The sequence below is a fragment of the Stigmatopora nigra genome, chromosome 14, assembly GCF_051989575.1.
Source record: "Stigmatopora nigra isolate UIUO_SnigA chromosome 14, RoL_Snig_1.1, whole genome shotgun sequence".
Taxonomy (NCBI): Eukaryota; Metazoa; Chordata; class Actinopteri; order Syngnathiformes; family Syngnathidae; genus Stigmatopora; species Stigmatopora nigra.
The window spans coordinates 12637773-12656291 of NC_135521.1; the positions used below are offsets into that span (position 1 = coordinate 12637773).

General features: G+C 43.2%; 1 protein-coding gene across 1 annotated transcript in view; it reads right to left on the reverse strand.

Moving 5' to 3' along the window:
* Positions 1–18519, reverse strand: part of dlg3 (discs, large homolog 3 (Drosophila)) — a 124748-nt gene that overhangs the window by 99633 nt on the left and 6596 nt on the right. The window contains exon 4 of the mRNA XM_077733081.1: positions 12469–12600. Coding sequence (XP_077589207.1) covers positions 12469–12600 — 132 coding nt within the window. The remainder of the gene's footprint in view (positions 1–12468; positions 12601–18519) is intronic.

Below are 18519 nucleotides of genomic sequence, written 5' to 3' on the forward strand. Positions count from 1 at the left end.
AACATATATGGACATCACAATATATATAGTCAGTGTGCCGTGAAAAAGTATTTGCACCCTTTCTGAATTTTGTGTTGTTTTTTTTAATGTTGCATATTGATCACACAGGTTTCAGACCATCAAAACAATTTTTGTATGACACTGAGACAACCCTGGGCGGCCCGAAGGCTGAGTGGTTAGCGCAGGGGTGGGCAAACTATTCCACAAAGGGCCGCAATGGTTGCAGGTTTTCATTCCAACAATCATTGAGACGGCACCTTTTTACCAATCTAGTGTCCTACAAGTGCAATCAGTGGATTGCCTTCAGGTGCTTCTTGTTTTCTGCAGAAATATAATTGGTTAAACTGTTTGTGTTATATCGGTTGAAACAAAAACCTGAACCCACAGCGGCCCTCGAGGACCGGTTTGCTCATCCCTGGGTTAGCGCGTCGGCCTCACAGTGGGAGACCTGGGTTCAAATACAGGTCGGTCCACCGATGTGGAGTTTGCAATTTCGGGCCTGCGTGGGTTTTCTCCGGGCACTCCTGTTTCCTCGCACATTCCAAAGACATGCATGGTTGGCTGATTGGACACTCTGAATTGCCCCTAGGTATGGGTGTGAGCGTGAATGGTTGTTTGTGTCCTTGTGCTCTGCGATTGGTTTAGGGTGTCTCACGCCTCTGGCCTAAAGTCAGCTAGGATATGCGCCAGCACCCCCCGCAACCCTTGAAACGATAAAGCGGTCCAGAAAATGAGATGAGATAGATATAAATATATACCGTATTTACTCGCATATAAGCCACCTTACGCGCGTATAAGCAATCAACACGTATTTCTCAGGAACGGCCCTTTTGTAAATCTCTGACTACTTCCTGAGTTTGTATTTAAACACCAATTAGTTCCGGTATCATTGTCGGATCGTGTCCTGCAAAATCCTGCAAGGCCTTCAATTCCTGCATGTTCCTGGATGTCACTGCGTGGATTCAATAGCAAAGCAGCCACGCTACCTTTCTCCTCGATATCATTCCTTCTCCTGTTTCCGGTTTGGTTTCGCTTCTGTTTCACAAGTCGTCGTTGTTTTGTGAGATCCCTTCTAAGTTATTTAAGTTGTTGCTTTGCTTAGCCAATTGACTCTCCTCATCCTGCTTACCCACGACTGGGTCCTAATCCATTCCCAATCGCGTCCATTATGGTCGGATCGTTTTGTTATGATCGACGCGGCGCGATCATAACAGAACAATCCGACAATAATGGACCCTGCGGAAAGCCACCCACGCTTGCGCCGACGCTCGTCAACGGCAGTCACCCTTCTCGAAGTCCCCCGACTACATGGATTCAGCGAGAAGCTCCCAAAATATTTTAAGGAGTTTATAATGGATACGCCGTGGTGTGGGCACCTCTGAGACGTCCTGGCAGCGGTGGAATCCCGACTAGGAGGTAATTCCGAGGCTCCATCCACCTTTAAACTGACCCTTCACTCAGCCGGTCGCATTGGGCTGCCAGCACAGTTAAATCAGAATACCCAGGTTCCGACACCCCCGGTTCATCGGCCGAGTTATCTGAATTCAAACTCCAGCGAGTCTTTCCCTCAATGGAGGGAGAATCCCCAGCCTCCATCGGCCTCGTTGGAACGCCACATCTATCAGTTGGGAATCTGAATTTTCTGATGGTGAGGACGAACGGGAGCGAATTAATTTGTATGCTGAAGATTCAGACAGTGATTTTCTCAGCCGATTCGGACTCGTACAGTGATTTTCTCAGCCGATTCGGACTCGGACAGTGATTTTTTTAGTCGATTCGGACTCCGATACACTCCATCGGAGGGCGTTGACCCCTACTCCTCTGATTACTCTGACCTGGATTACCCCGACCAGCATTACCCGGAACAGCATTTTCATTATCGGCTGGCCATCTACAGTGGACCACCACGTGGCGGCCAGCGGGGAGGCTCAGGGAGAAGTTTTGAACGCCGCCCGACTTGTCTTTGTGGGGAGGCGCAGCAGCGAGGTCTTTCACCGTGTCGGCTGGCCATCTACAATGGGCCACCACGTGGCAGTCGGTGTGCTGTGCCTTCCTCCCGGAGGAGGCGGCGAGCGCCGCGACGCAGGGAGAAGCGGAAAGAGGACCTGGCTGCTCGAACCCCCTGTCCAAGCTTCTCGCTCGACCTCGCCCGTCCGAGTTCATCGCTTGACCTCGCCCTTCCAGACGCCTTGCCCGACCACGCCGTTCCAAGCCTCCCAAATTCCCGTGCCGAACCCAAGCAAACTACTTCCTTTGCCAGCTGGGCCACCAGTCGCACCCGTGCTGAAGCCACGAACCAGGCTTCCGGTGCCCGCCTAGCTCCTGCCTGCCTAGTTCCTGCCTGCCTAGTTCCTGCCTGCCTAGTTTCACCCTGTCCGTTTTTTTGGCCAGCCCAGTTTCAGCCTGCCCAGTTCCTGGGTTACCGTCTGCCCACCTCTTGCCTGCCCGGAAGTGGCGGCGACGCGCCGGGGACCATGGACGAGGGTGTCGGCGGCGATGAAAGCGACTCTCCGGCGCCCCTGTTCAAGGGGGCCAGCGGCGGCGGTAAAAGGGCCTCTCCGGCCTTCCCGGCGGAGGGTGCTGGCAGCCCCCGATGACAGTTCTAAAATTCTGATGTCTGTTAAGGGCAGGGGGCTTTGTCCAGCACTCAAAGGACCAGTGCGGAGGGCCGCCGAACCGGCTACTGCCACTCCTCCCCAAATGCCGACACGGACGCCCGCCGGATAGGCCTCTCCTACACCTCTTCTCAGGGCGGCGCAGACGCCCGCCAGCCCGGGCCACTCCCACATCTCAACTCGGGCCAGACCAGCCACTCTGATGCCTCGTTTCAGGCCGGCGCAGATGCCCGCCAGACCGGGCCACTCCCACATCTCGTCTCGGGCCAGACCAGCCACTCTGACGCCTCGTTTCAGGACGGCCCGGACGCCCGCCTGACCGGCCACCACGGCGCCTCTTCACCGGCTGGTGCAGATGCCCGCCGGACCGGCCACTCTGAAGCCTCGTTTCGGACCGGCACGGACGCCCGCCGGACCAACCTAGTCCTCGCCTCTTCTCAGGCCGGCGCGGACGCCTGCCGGACCGAGCACTCCCACGTTTCATCACGGACTGGCGTGGACGCCCCCTGGATGATGAGAACGGTTCCCACCTGGCCTACCTGTTAGACATCCGCTCCGTTCAAACTGGGTGGGGACAAATAAGCAGTCAAAGAAAGATATGTTTTCAGTGGTACGACAATTTGTAAATTTGGCCTCAAAATCAAAATGGTTGGAACACCTTCCACCGTCAATAGCAACCCAATGCACAATGATAACCATGACTCACTCGATTCCAATCCCGTCCAAGTCAGAGCTGTAATTGAAATAATCATATTCCTGCTTGTGCGCAGTTCCAAAGTAAGGCAGAAATGAGTATCTACTGAATAAACAAAAAGCAATAGAGTAGGCGGGCCATCTTCTCTTTACAATGATGACATCATCACACGTGTACAAAAGAAACAAGATTACACGCTTGGGCTCTGGAGTGGGTGTATGGATGGATGGATTGCATGGATTGCATGGGGGGAGCCACCACTCGTGAATATTGACCGGCCAGCCGGCAGCATTATTTTTTTCCTGCAGTACTGCAATAAAATTGCTCATAAGTTGATCAAAACACAGCCTCAATACATTATGGGTGTGTATATATATGTATAAAATATATATATATATATATATATATATATATATATATATATATATATATATATATATATATATATATATATATATATATATAGATAGATATATATATAGATAGATAGAGATAGATAGATATAGATATATATAGATAGATATATAGATATATATATGTGCGTAGTTGCGTAATTCATCCAACTAACTTCAAGCGGAAATGACTGAGCGGAAGCACTGTAGTGTGCACTGAAGAAGGTATGTATTTTTTAAATCTGCAGAGTGTAGCACTTACCAGTAAACTACCACAATAGAGCAGCAAGTTCACACATTTCTGGTCAGGCAAACTCAAACTCATCGATAATCCTTGCAAATGCTCAGACCTTGAGTTTAAACACTTAGAAAAGGTGAAGAAATTCAATCAGACAGCAGTTTCTGGCTACCATAAGAAATGGCAACTCTCTACCATGCATAGAATGGATAAACATTGCGTGAAAATGTTAAAATAAAACATCCACCCATCCATAAAACACTTTTTTCTGTCGTGATGGGATCACTCGGCGAAACACCCATATGTAGGCCGCGCTGACCCAATGTCGTTGCAAGGTAGAACGCCATTCAATGTCATTTACAAACGTCATTTTTGGAAGAATTTCCGCCAGCGACTTTCCAGGTGCACACACACCCACACATCAATCCATAGATCACACTCTATAAGGATTATTGAATAGATAACGCGTGATTTATGGATGGGTAACCCTTTTAAAACATCCGTAACGACAGAAAAAAAAAGTGTCTCGGGAAGCACCTGGAAACCCGTTGGCGGAAATTCTTCCAAAAATAATGTTTGTAAATGACGTGGAAAGGCATCTTACCTAGTCACGCGGTGCGTTTAGGGCACATCATGTAAAATCGGGGATTCTTCCATAAACTCTGCTTTCAGTTTTAACAAAGAAAAGTTTGAGTTTACACTGTTAGTCAAGGTGAAGAAATTCAATCACTCATCTATTAGGATCCGGCGGACATTTCTGGCCACCATAAAAAAATTCAACTCTCTACGGTGCACGGTTTGGACAAACGTAGCGAGAGAATCTTAACACACACACTCACACACACACACACACACACACACACAGACATCCATCTATAAATCCCTCTTTATAAGGATTATAGATCACAAATGTACAATCATGCAGCTAAACCTTCAAAATCTTTTCTTTCTGTGTTCCGAAAAGGTGTTGCCTATACGTAGACAAATTCAAAAAAGAAGCACAGGAGCACTACATCCAGGAAGTGTGTCCATAGCGATCTACTTTTCGCCACGTCTGTAGCATGATAATGGCATGGGATACACATTACCCAGGTATCAAGGCTGATATTTTAACAATCGACCGCGAGAACTTTGATCAGCCTTAACATTGGGATATGCTAACATGGGAAACATTACGAATACATCTAGCACGTCAAAGTACGTTTCACTACGGTAAGATGGCGACCCCCTAAGAAAGCAGTGGCAGAGAAAACAGTTTTTTTCCCGTTTTATGCAGGATACGTTTTTTTTTTCTTGAATTTCACTTGTGTGTCAAAATTTGCTGTGACTTGGGGGTGGGGGGAGCAAGCTTCATTTATCTTTCCAAAATGAAAGCAGTGGCCTCCACTCTAACGAAGAAGAAATAAAAAGACTTTGATGTGTGATATATGGCACAAGGCCGGGAAATGATGTTGTTGCTCTTCAACATTTTCTCCTCGTTCTTCACTGGTAGACAAAACTCACCACAATCGGCTCACCATCAATCTGCCTTATTACATAAACCCACCTGGACACCCTGGAATACACACACTTGTACACGTGCGTGAAGGCAGCGCAGACCAATGCATTGAGTCATTTAGAGGCATTTTTATGACAAGCTGTGCAACTAAGCCTTTGTCACTTGACCGGATGCGACACCTTATAAGGCGAGTCGGTAGTGAGGTAAGCTTAAAGGGGCACTTCTTTTTTGCTTCAGACGGTAAGAAGGAAACGATGCAAGATTTGATTTGTGAACCTTTAGTCCATATGCTTAATTTCAGATAACACCAAAGAAAACAACACTCAATAACTGGCTCTCCGTTATTACGTTCTTGGAGGCACGACCAATATTGAAATCATGCAGTAATATGAAACTATTTAAATCGGTTATAAGTAGGGATGTAGAGAACGAAATGTAATTATTAAAATGTATGTATTCATCCTCAGTAGGGTCGCAGAGGTGCTGGAGCCTATCCCAGCTGATTTTGGGTTAGGAATCGGTGGTCAGGCGATAGCAGGGCACGAGGACACGGACAACCATTCACACTCTCTCATACACACCTAGGGGCAATGTACAGTGTGCAACCCGCCTATAATGCATGTTTTTGGAAATGAGGGATGAAATCGGAAGACCCGGAGAAAACCCACACACCCACATGCAAACTCCACACAGAAGGACCGACCTGGATTCGAACCCAGGACACCAGAACTGAGGATGACGCGCTAACCACTTAATCACCAGGCCGCCTAATTATGAACAATTATTGATTAATTAATCTAGATCAATCACATTTTAATGAGAAAATTTAAAATATATTCAGTTTCAACACGACATATACTTGTCAGGGTCGCAAGTACGGGCAGACTACACCCTAAAATGGTCGCCAATAAGTTATAAGGATCACATTGAGAGGAACAACCATTCGCACAAACACAATCACACCATCAAGTAAGAATCGAACGAATGCTGCCAGCACTGAAATCAGGCAAAAGAACCACTGGGCCATCAGCACTGCATCATTGAAACAGAGCGGGGCAAAACAACATAGCGGCAAAAGAAAGAAAGTTACAATCAAATATTGTTTATTGAGCAAAGCTGGGCCCCCTGCTTGATTAGAACCAAAAGACAATTGTTGCGCTATTAAAAAAATCATCTTTTGAAAAATGTTTGTTTAAAAAGATTTTTTAAATATTGAGTTTACACTAATGGTGTGCCGTCAGGGACTTCAATGCCTTCTCTGCTGGCCTAAGAAATATCTGAATCACAGACTGATGTTAATTATATTTTGCCCATGAATACATATTAAATAATTCCAAATTGTCTGTCAGCTTTCTTTCATTGCTTTCCCTCTGGTCGCACTGCTTCCAGATGTGACATTTCAGCCATTATTTGTTGCCAGTGACAGAAATCTGCCTCAAAACTGTTGCTTTATCAATCAGAATTCGATTTGGGGACACCAAGGCCTTCTCGCAGGCATTGGGTTACATCATTGCTTTCACCAACTATGATTGGCTAGTGATTAGCCAGAGCTACCAAACTGTATCTGGAGCTAGCTGCACAAGCAAATTTATTGTTGTGTTGATTTAAAGCCATTTTCCAAGACGGACTATGCCAGAAATAAGACAGGTAAGGGGGCCAAAGTCCGAGTGAGCCAGCCAGAGCTCACAAACTCCATCCACAATGGCCGACAGAGGAAGACAGATGGATTTGGTTGCACATTTTCCAGACAGACTTTTCCAGAAAAAAATGGACATCATTCATAAAGGGTGATCAACCCCCGAAGCTAGAAAGCCTGTTACAACCGGGAAAAGGGTTTGTACGCCACTTTCAGTTCACTAACTACGAGCGCTCTCCCTGGCTCACGGGCTCCGAGGAACACTGCAAATTGTATTGCTGGCAATGTTTGTTATTTGCCACCGATCGACATGGTGTTTGGAGCAACACTGGATTTGCAAATTTTACTTGTTTAACCAAAGCAGCAACGAGACACCAACGCAATGCCGGACACTTACAAGCAATGGTGCTCTCCAAAACTTTTTGGGAAACCCGAGTAGAGTAAGTGCAGCAGGGAGCAAGTGCGGAGGGAAACAGAGCGCCACAGCGGAAAGGTAAAGAAAAATAGGGGAATCTAAAAAACTTTGACAAACTTACATTTCGGGTACACGATGAAAGCGCTCCATCCCCAAACAAAGGAAATTATGTGGAACTTCTTTCTCTCATTAGTGAGAGAAACATATTTAAATTCCCACCTATCCACTAATTAGGTTTTTAGTGGCACATCAGGCAAAATACAAAACAACCTATTGCTGAAGTGATGGAGGAAGAGATGAGATGGTAAATAAAAGTACTTTTTGTCGCTATGATGGTGAATGAGTCTGTGCGGTGTGCTGATGGATTTAAAGCACATCTAGATTATTTTGAATTTAGTTTTTATTGCTTCACACATTTAATGGCATTTTTGAGCATTCAAACGTGCTTTGTTCAACACTACAAAACAACAAATTGGATGTACAGTTTTGTCTTGCAAGAGTAAACAAGTTTTGTGACACATGTGAGCGCGAGAGGAGCCGGAATGAGGAAATCTACGAGGGCACTGAACGCAGTGCGAGTGCTCCAAGCGCATGAAGAGATATAGCGCTAGATTCTCGCGCGCACTACCACCAACTCCACGACAGGATTCTCATATAGATCGACTTATTTCTTTTTTCAAATTAAATTATTTGACATTTTGCATTTACCAAAACAGGTATAGTAACTTCCTTATGATCTAATCTCATCTAATTTTCTGAAATGCTTTATCCTCATTAGGGGCGCGGGGGTGCTGGAGCCTATCCCGGCTGTCTTCGGGGCAGAAGAGGGAGACGGACATCCATGCACACTCACACCTATACCCAGGGGCAATTTTGAGTGTCCAGCATACTGTGCATGTCTTTGGAATGTGGGAGGAAACCCACGGAGTACCCGGAGGAAACATACGTTGGGCGGCTTATACGAGGGTAAATACGATAATCAATATTTTTATGTTCACAATGCAGAACATGTGAATTGAAAAATATATTTATGTGGAATATGAAATAGGAGAAGAAACTCAAGAGCATTTTCAATTCATCATTAATAAATTTTAGGCAAAATAACACATCCATCAGGTTTTTCATAATTGATGTCATTATTAAGTTAGCTTTGTAAAGAATCAGATATATGTGAGAATAACTGCAGGCAATTTCTTTTACATGCCGTGCTTTGATTTTATTTTTTTAGTACACCAGAACAAAAGGTGCTAAGTTAATAAGTTTTCATGAATGAAGTATCCCCTTTTAACCATGAGGTTGACATTCTGGATAAGACAGCTATTGGCTAAAAGCAGTCTAAAGGGATGAGTACAAGTATACATTGTCTTTTTCATTTAACTTAAATATGGCAATGCTATTGCTTTGCAATGTTCAATATCTTTTCACTTGTTCTCAATTTGTATGCCAAAACTTTAGTTTTTCAGTGTGTTAATGACTAATAAACATCTGTTAAAGAAACTGGAATTGTAAAATTCCTTTTCTAATTATTTTCATTTAACTGTGTTGATTTAGGGGGCCCGGCGGAGTGCTTAGCGCATCGGCCTCACAGTTCTAGGGTCGTGCATTTGATGCCAGGTCAGTTCTTATTGTGTTGAGTTTGCATGTTCTCCCCAGGCTTCTGTGGGTTTTCTCTGGGTACTACGGTTTCATCACATTTTTCAAAAACGTCCATGTAGGCTGGTTAAACATTCTAAATTGCCCATATGTATGAGTGTGAACGTGAATGGTTGTCTGTCTCATCATGCCCTGCAATTGGCTGGTCACCCGCCTAGTGTTCAAAGTCAGCTGGAATAGGCTCCAGATACCCCCCCCCCCTACCCCAAGCCCTTGTGAGGATAACCAAGTCATAAAATGAGTGAATGTGTTGATTTAATTGGTGGCCGAGTGGTTAGGGCGTTGGCCCGTGGGTAAAGGGATCGATCCCAGATGTTTCCTCACTGTGTGATTTGCATCTCCGGGCTTGTGTGGGTTTTCTCTGGGTATCCTGGTTTCCTCCTCCATTCCAAAAACATGCATGTAGGCAGGGTAGGTTGGTTGAGCACTCTAAATTGCCCCTAAAGAGGGGAGTGATGGTGAATGTTTGTTTGTCTCCTTGTGCCCTGCAATTGCCTGGCCACGGTCCTATGCCTGGTGCCCATTATAGGCTAGGATAGACTCCAGCACCCCTTGTGATCTTATAAGGAGTTTGGAAAATGAATCACTATTTTGATTATTTTAATGTGATGTACAGCACATTGAATTAATGTTTGTTCAATTGTGCTATACAAATAAATGTTAAAGTGGCGATAAGTCAGTCAGGGTGGGAGCGTGGGGGCACACGGTATCCTGAGTGTGGGCAGAATTGCGATGACTAGAGGGGGCATCAGTGAAGCATGATGCTTCACAGAAGAGGAAAAGAAGGGGCGGGTGGGGTGACACATAAAATAGAGAGAAGAAAATAGATAAGACGCGGAGAATTCAAATCGGAAGCTTTATCCGAGACGGACGACAAGAGCCGATGTAGCGTTCGGCCCCCAAAATCCTGATGCGGCACAGGGCGGGGAAAGGCGGCGGTCGGTCACCGTCGCCGGCCAATCAAAACGCAGCGGCGATCAGCCGGTGGGGATGCAAGCGGGGGAGGAATGTGGTTACCATGGCAACGCCGGTGTCCGTTCCAGCGCCGCACTGTGCCTCCCCCACTCCATCCGTGCGTGCGCCCCCTTCCACAAGCCCCCCACCCTCCACCTTCACACAAGAATCATGCGCCTCGCTATATAGAGCCCATCCGTCGAGGAACGTCACTGCATCCAATGCACCGATTAGAATAAAATAAAATGATCAGTATTCAGTAAGCCATTTTTCTTAGATTTTTTTGAATTCATCTTAGGTTTCTTTCATGAAAAGTATTAAATCGTTTCACAAATACAATTTTAAACACAATTTATTCAAAACAGCCAAATGATTACGGAATTACTAAATTAGGAAAAACACGTGGGGAAAATTTTAATATTGAATTTAACGTAGACTCGTGGAAAATAGTTTTCCCTCAATACTTGTTATTTTTTAAACATTATTAATAATGCATTTAATTGGAATGATTAATATTGACTTATGATTAAAATTAAGCAGCCTCGTGGTGGAGAGGTTCACTCTCCTGACTTTGGTGCGGGCAGGAGTAGGCTCGAGTCCCGTCTCTCTGTGTGCCCTATGGCTTACTGGTGACCATTCTAGTATGTACTAGTCTGCCTTTCACCCAGAGTCAGCTGCTATAGCCCCTGGCAAAGCCCAAAAACCCTTACAAGGATGGTCGGTAGAGAGAGCGAAAAAAAAATTAAATACGCATAAATGTAAAGACAAATATTAAAATTGAACAAAAATATGCTTATTTTGGCGGCCCGGTGGAGCGAGTTGCAAGTGAGTCGGCCTCACAGCTCTGAGGTCTTGGGTTGGAATCCAGGTCAAGTCCACCTGTGTGGAGTTTGCATGTTCTCCTGCATGGGTTTCCTCAGGGTACTCCAGTTTCCTCCGACATTCCAAAAACATGCATGGTAGGCTGATTCGACACTCTAAATTGTCCCTAGATATGGGTGTGAGTGTGCATGGTTGTCCGTCTCCTTGTGCCCTGCGATCGGCTGGGCACCGATTCGGGGTTACCCCCGTCTCTGGCCCGGAGACAGCTGGGATTGGCTCCAGCACCCCCCGCGACCCTAAAGAGAATAAAGCGGTTTGGACCATGAGATGAGATGAGAGATGCTTATTTTAGGGTGGCCTAGCAGTTAAGTGGTTAGTGCATCAGCCTCAAAGCTCTGGGGTCAAGAGTTTGAATCTAGGTCGGTCTTCAATGTGTTGAGTTAGCATGTTCTTTTGCTTGTTTACTAGCGTGGGTTTTCTCCAGCTACTCTGTTCTCTCCCACAGCCCAAAAACATTCAGGGTAGGCTGATTGAACACTCTACATTGCCCCTAGGGATGAGTGTGAGCATGAATGGTTGTCAGTCTCCTTGTGCCCTACGATTGGCTGGCTACTGATTAGGAAGCCCCGTTCCTCAAGCGCGTGGTTACCTGGGATATGCTCCAGGACCCGCCGCGATCCTTGTGGGGATAACCGGCTCAGAAAATGAATGAAGGAATGATTATTGTACAAATTTATATTTTTAAGGTTTCACTATTCATTTTCCGTACCGCTCACAAGGTGCTCACAAGTCAACTGTGAGCTCTAGGCCGGCCAATCACAGGGCACAAGGAGACGAACAACCATTCACACTCACAAGCACACCTAGGCTCAGGTTCAAGTGTCCAACCAGCCTACCCAGAATGATTTTCGGAAGGAAACTAAAGTATCCAGAGAAAATCCACACAAGCCTTGAAAGGGATTTGTGGTACGGATGATGAATGAATGATTTTTATTATTAATACAATTAAATTTAAATTGTATTATATAAATATACTTGTACTTGAAAAGGATAATTATTGATTACCAATTTAATTACAGTGACATTTCTGATGAAATGCAAAGGAGAAGAAAAACAAGAAAAATGGAAAATAAGTTTTGGTTGATTCATCAAAATAATTAGTTTTAAACACTAAAGTTTTAAAATATTAAAAAATATTTATTCCATATACATAAAAAATACATACTATTTATTTATCTTACCATTTCCATATCTTCAAAATATTACTCATTTCAAAATCGTGACTGTTTCTTTACAATGGAATTACTGATAATTCAATGAGCTAAACAATGGATATTAAATAAATTATATTCATTAAAATCAATCCAGAATTAATTAAAAAGATATTTTTTAATAACCTCATCATGCTCACTTTTAACAAACATGCAAAAAAACAATGGGAATCCAATAACAACTAGGAAAATCTTACATTACAAATGGTAGAACTAAAAAAGAAAATATTAAAGAAAATTGTTGTTAGTAAAAATCTAAAATAATAAGCATGCGACTCACCTGTGGGGTGTTGATGTGCAATCGTGTCACCAGACCGCAAACTTGCTCCACCTTGTGATCGTTCCCCCTGCATGTCACTAGTACACGGGAAATACCTTCCGTCTCCTCTTTCTGTTTTTCTTCCTTTGTTTTCTGAGATACCAAAAACAAAAGGAGATTCTTGGAGATTCATGTATATTAGGGTGACAAAACTACAGTAATCCATTGAATTTTGCAGATTATGTAGACCAGACATGGCCACTATCATCGAAAAACCACAAAGTAGGATCACCCCTGTTATACCATACTGCATGTATTTGCACCTATATAAAAATATAAGGTTGATACGGGCTGAGGTTCATCATCATCGTCTTCGTCAGCAGCTAAGCTATCGTATATGGTCTTGGCTTTAGTTCTAATCAAGTTAATATCCAGAGGTATACATTAATTTTATATATATAAATATATATATAAATATATATATATATATATATATATATATATATATATATATATATATATATATATATATATATATATATATATATATATATATATATATATATATATATATATATATATATATATATATATATATATATATATATATATATATATATATATATATATATATATATATATATATATATATATATATATATATATATATATATATATATATATATATATATATATATATTTAATTTTCATATATAGATTCTATTTACAGTATTTGGGACACTAATCCCTCAAATATCGCGGATAATCAAGACCAAGGGTGTCAGACTCGGGTTGGTTAGCGAGCCGCATTAACGTCAACTTGGTTTCATGTGGGCCGGACCATTATAGTTAAAATATTTAGGTCTTTTTTTTAGAAATGGATTAAAATAACTGGATCAAAAGCCCTGAAGATTCCGTTTTTATAGATCTAAAACAACGTTTATTTGGGATTTTTTAAATATATTTTTAGATTTTACAAAATGATTTTTTAACTAAAACACAGAAAAAAACAATTGAAAAATTACAATTATTGATTTAAAAGAAGGAAAATAGGGAAATGTAATATACATCTATACTCTTCATTTTAATTTGATCCTAAAACAGAAAGTAGGCACTCATGATTTACTTTCTCGGGCCGCACAAAATGATGCGGCGGGCCAGAATAGGCCCACGGGTCGCCGCTTTGACACCGGTGATCTAGACCACAGGCCCGCGATAATTAAAAAAACTGTGAAGAAGGATCAACCCTGTTATTACTACCACAAGTACAATTATCATGAAGTTCATTTATATAATACTACAGCCGTAAGCATATGAAAAGACTATACTAATGTATTAAAATCTAAATATAATTTATAAATTAAAATGTTGAAATACTTTAAATACTCTACTCTCAATGAAAATAATTCATCTTTGCTTGATATAAATTTAAAAAAAAACTGGTTAATGGGAGTTTTAGTAAAGTCCAGACCTTGAAGGGCAGCGCCCCCTTTCAGCGAGTTACAGGGATGAAACAGTTTAAGAACTAGTCTTTGTGAAGGCTTTCGTGATCCAGACTTTCCAGTTGTCCATCCGGTAGACAGGCAGTGAGGCTTTATGCTAGTTATTAAAAGCATGAGAAGGGTCAAATTTGTAGACTAAGGCTGGCTTTACCCTGAAGCAAGCAGCATTCCCAAACAGAAGGATGATTCTAACCTTCAGTTACGTCTTTGAGTATGTTTGTCCTTGATGGCATCCTCTTCCAAAAAAGGCCAGTTGCATTCATTTTAAAAACTTGCTCAGGAAAATAACCAACCATTCTCTAGAATCATGTTCACTGCCTCTTGGTCTGCCATGGAGGGTCACTCGCGGCACTGGAATGAGGCTAAGGTTCATCTTCATTGCCTTTGTCCGGAGCTAAACTATTATAAAAGGTATTGGCTTTGGGTCTAATTATGTTGGTATCCAGAGGAATCGTCTCCCTAAAGCCCAAGATCTAGACCAATAGGGTATTCTCAATCTTAACGATGATGTTATTCATCGAGGTTACCAAATGTTCGCTTTTTCCTTCTTGATGTAACGTACGGTATATTTATTTATGATACATCAGATAACGCAGGATGCTGGAAGAGGCTTGCAAACGAGAAGGTCCGCAAAGCCTTCCGATCTCAGGTCCTATATTGGGCTCACTCATCCTGCCTGTTCTGCCACGCTGGCATCAGATGGACACTGGCAATGATTTGCAGATGGTTTTGGTGACATTCCATGACAGTAGATACAAGAACATACATGATGCCATGTGTGGTATGTGCGTGCAGAAAAACCAGCTCTTAACCCCCTTCTGGACATCCCCGCCCATTACCCATCCCGAGTCTTGACTGGTTTTACATTGCTCTGCATTTTGTCACCGATCTTCCACCGTCAAAAGGTTACACGGTCATCCTCACTGGAGTGGACTGGTTCTCTAAAGCAGCTCATAATCTACCTTTGGCCAATGAGACCGCAGAGTTTCTCACCATCAACGTGTTGTCCTCACACGGCATACCAGAGGATATAACGCATCAATCAAGAACACGAGGCTGCCCTCCATTGTTTCACACAAACTTGTCCCACCACTTGGAGCAACCTTCTCCCATGGGGTGAATACGCCCACAACTCTCTGCCAAATGCCTGCCCTTGTTAGTGTTTCCGACCAGTCCTGAGTTCAGTTTGACCGGCGACCAACTTTGTCGTGGGGTAGAAGGTATGGCACTCTTCCCCTCCAGGTCCTTGCTGAATCCAAATAGTATAATAAACACACTTTTTAATAATTGGTTATGTACTTATGTTTTTGTATAAGCGGGAAAAGTAGCAGTATGGTAGTAATAATAGGAGGGGTGACCCAAGTTTGAGGTTTTTTGATGATGTGTCTGGTCTACAATATTCGCGATAATCCAGGGACTACAGTAGTAATAATTGTTATGAGTTCTGAAAAACGCATATCAGTAAATCACTAATCCTAATACCTCTGAATTATGTTGCTCGTAGCCCTTATATCATTTACTGCCATTGAGCATTGTAGGCAAAACCCAAAACCATCTAGACTGGGAATAACCATGTTTCACTGATCCTTTGATAGCTGCTAATCCCAAATCAAATTGGATTAGAACTCGATCAACGTCAATGGGTTAACATTTTAAAAAATCCATCCTTTTTTTTATTTTTTTATTTCCTTTTGTTACCTGTATCCAATCATCTTTCAAAAATGTGTAATGATGTCAACTTGGCTCTCACATCTTTTGAAAGTGGCTCTTGCAGAAAAGGCTATATATGATACATTTTTTAATCCGGAAAAAAAAAATCACTGTTCTTATGAAGCCATCATAAACAAAATACAATTTCTGCAGAAATTGGACGCTTTGACAGGTCAATTCCTCTTTTGCATAATTTCTAATTCCATGTCAATTTATCGGCTACCATTGACGGAGCAAGTCATCCAATCTATTTTGAAGATTAAGTGACAACTGTATTGTTTTAAAATGTGGGCAGCAGTGGCGGGCCGTCGGGGCCTTCAAGGCATTCTCTGCTGGCCTAAGAATTATCTGAATCATGATATTTTGTCCATCAATAATTAAATAATTCCATTTGTTTTGTTAGCTTCCTTTTATTGCTTTCCCCCTGGTTGCACTGCTTCCAGATGTATGTTTTCATATTGAAGCATTTAACCAATCACATTTCAGCCATTATTTGTTGTCAGGGTTAGAAATCTGCCTCAAGGCCTTCACAATCAGTTCTGCAGGCTCTGCTGCATTAAACAAGCCTCGATAAGACTTACTTTAACCAATCAGATTTCGAGTTGGCAACACCACAATGCCCTGTCTTAGGCGTAGGGACACGTCAGTACATTCAAACAGGCGTATGGATATGTCATTGCCTTCTTGCAGGCATAGGGATACGTCATTGCCTTCTCGCAGGCTCAGGGATACGTCATTGCCTTCTTGCAGGCGTAGGGATACGTTATCGCTTTCACAAACTATGATTGGCTATTGATAGAGTAGGCGGGCCAAAGCCAGAGTAAGCCTGCTCGAGCTCGCAAACTCAACCCACAATGGCCGACGGAGCAAAACAAATGGATTTGATTGCAGATTTGATCACCAAGCCATTTTCCAGACTGACTTTTCCAGAAAAAAATGGACATCATTAAGAAAGGGCGGTCAATCCCGATGCAAGCCTGTTACAGTCGGGAAAAGGGTGTGTCCGCCACATTCAGTTCGCTAACTACGAACGCTACTCCTGGCTCACGGGCTCCGAGGAACACTAAATTGTATTGCTGGGAGTGCTTGTTATTTGCCACCGATCGAAATGGTATTTGGAGCAACACTGGATTTGCAAATTTGACTTGTTTAACTAAAGCATCAGCGAGATACCAATGTACTGCCAGACACCGGCTTGTTTTTTATAGCGTGAGGATGGCCAAACTTCTTGATTAAGGCTGGATTTAACATGAAGCCATACCCACACATGCGATCCACATGAACCATGGCATTTTTAGTTCATTTTTGAATGTCCGGGAAGGCATCCTATTCCAAAAAACTTGTTGTTGCCTGTTCCGGCCCGGGCTGGGTTGCAGGGCGGACCTCGCTCCCCGCCGAATCGCGCCACCGGATCGCCGGCCGACACCGCCCAATCACCGTTGCACTGCTTTTAAGCCATAGCATTGCTCTGCAGCTCGCTGTGGCTTTGCTCAGCAACGAGAAGGTGCGGCATGGCTTAGGCGACGCTGGACGCCCAGCAGGCATTTTCCGCGGCAATATGAAATCCAAACGAAGTTGAAATTGAATCAAGGTATTCTCTATTCTCTCACGAGGTATAACGAACACAATGTGGAACGCAACCCGCTGGAAACAAGAAAAGGCTTGACAGCATGTTTCGGAGCTAATTATAGTTTTCAGCGCGCCCATTCTTCATTTGTGGTATTTGCCTATTCTTCGGCGCTTAGAGCCAACCATTTCAGCGCTAAAGAAGAAGTCGTGCCCTGATTTCCCCCATGTTCACCTGCATTTTTCATCTGCTTTACGATTATCGGGGTCAGTGTTCATTAGACATTTTTTAAAGATTTTTTTTTACAGGTTAAAAAAAAATCTGCGATGTAGTGTAGATGAAGCTGAGAAGTGAAGGATCATAGTCCTGCATTCAGTTTCTTGGGATTGGCTGGGTAAATGATTCAATTTAGCGTTAGTTATGTCCCTATGAAACATAACAGCAAATTGTTCATATTATGATGTAATGTAAAATCAAAAGACTGACATAGCACATTTGCACAAATGCACGATCAATATTCATCAATATTATGACACGCATGATGCTATTAGACAAACATCCATAAATATTGACAACATTGACCAATATGTGTGTTGATTTCACGAGTGCTATGCTATACTTGACTGTGTATTGATCATATATGAATTCATTTATTTACCATCCCGCTTACCCTCGCAAGTGTCAAGAAAGTGCTGGAGCCTATGCCAGCCAACTATGGGCACTGAGCAGGGGACACCCTGAATTGGTGGCAAGCCAACCACAGGAAACAGGGAGACGGACAACCATTCACACTTACACGCGTGTTCAAGTGTTCAATCAGCCTACCATGCATGTTTTTGGGATGTGGGAGGAAACCAGACTACTGGGATAAAACCAACAGAAGTCCACAAAGAATATACTACTGACTCCACACAAGAAGATCCGAACCTGGGATCGAACGTTCAGGACTCAGAACTCTCAGAAGTGTGAGGCTATCAGGAGCGGCCCGTTTGTCCCTCCTGGCTTGCCATCAAGGCAGAGCAGCTGGAATCAATCTGTGATTACTTCCTGAGTTTGTATTTAAATACCAATGAGTTCTAGTATCATTGTCGGATCGTCCTGCATATTCCTGGATGTCACTGCGTAGATTCCATAACCATGCAGCCACGCTACCACTCATTCTCCTGTTTCCGGTTTGGTTTTGTTTCCGTGTTACAAGTCCCCGTTGTTTTGTAAGATCCCTACTAAGTTATTAAAGTTGTTGTTTTGAGGCTAATAGCCTCTCCTCATCCTACTTTCCTGCGACTGGGTCCT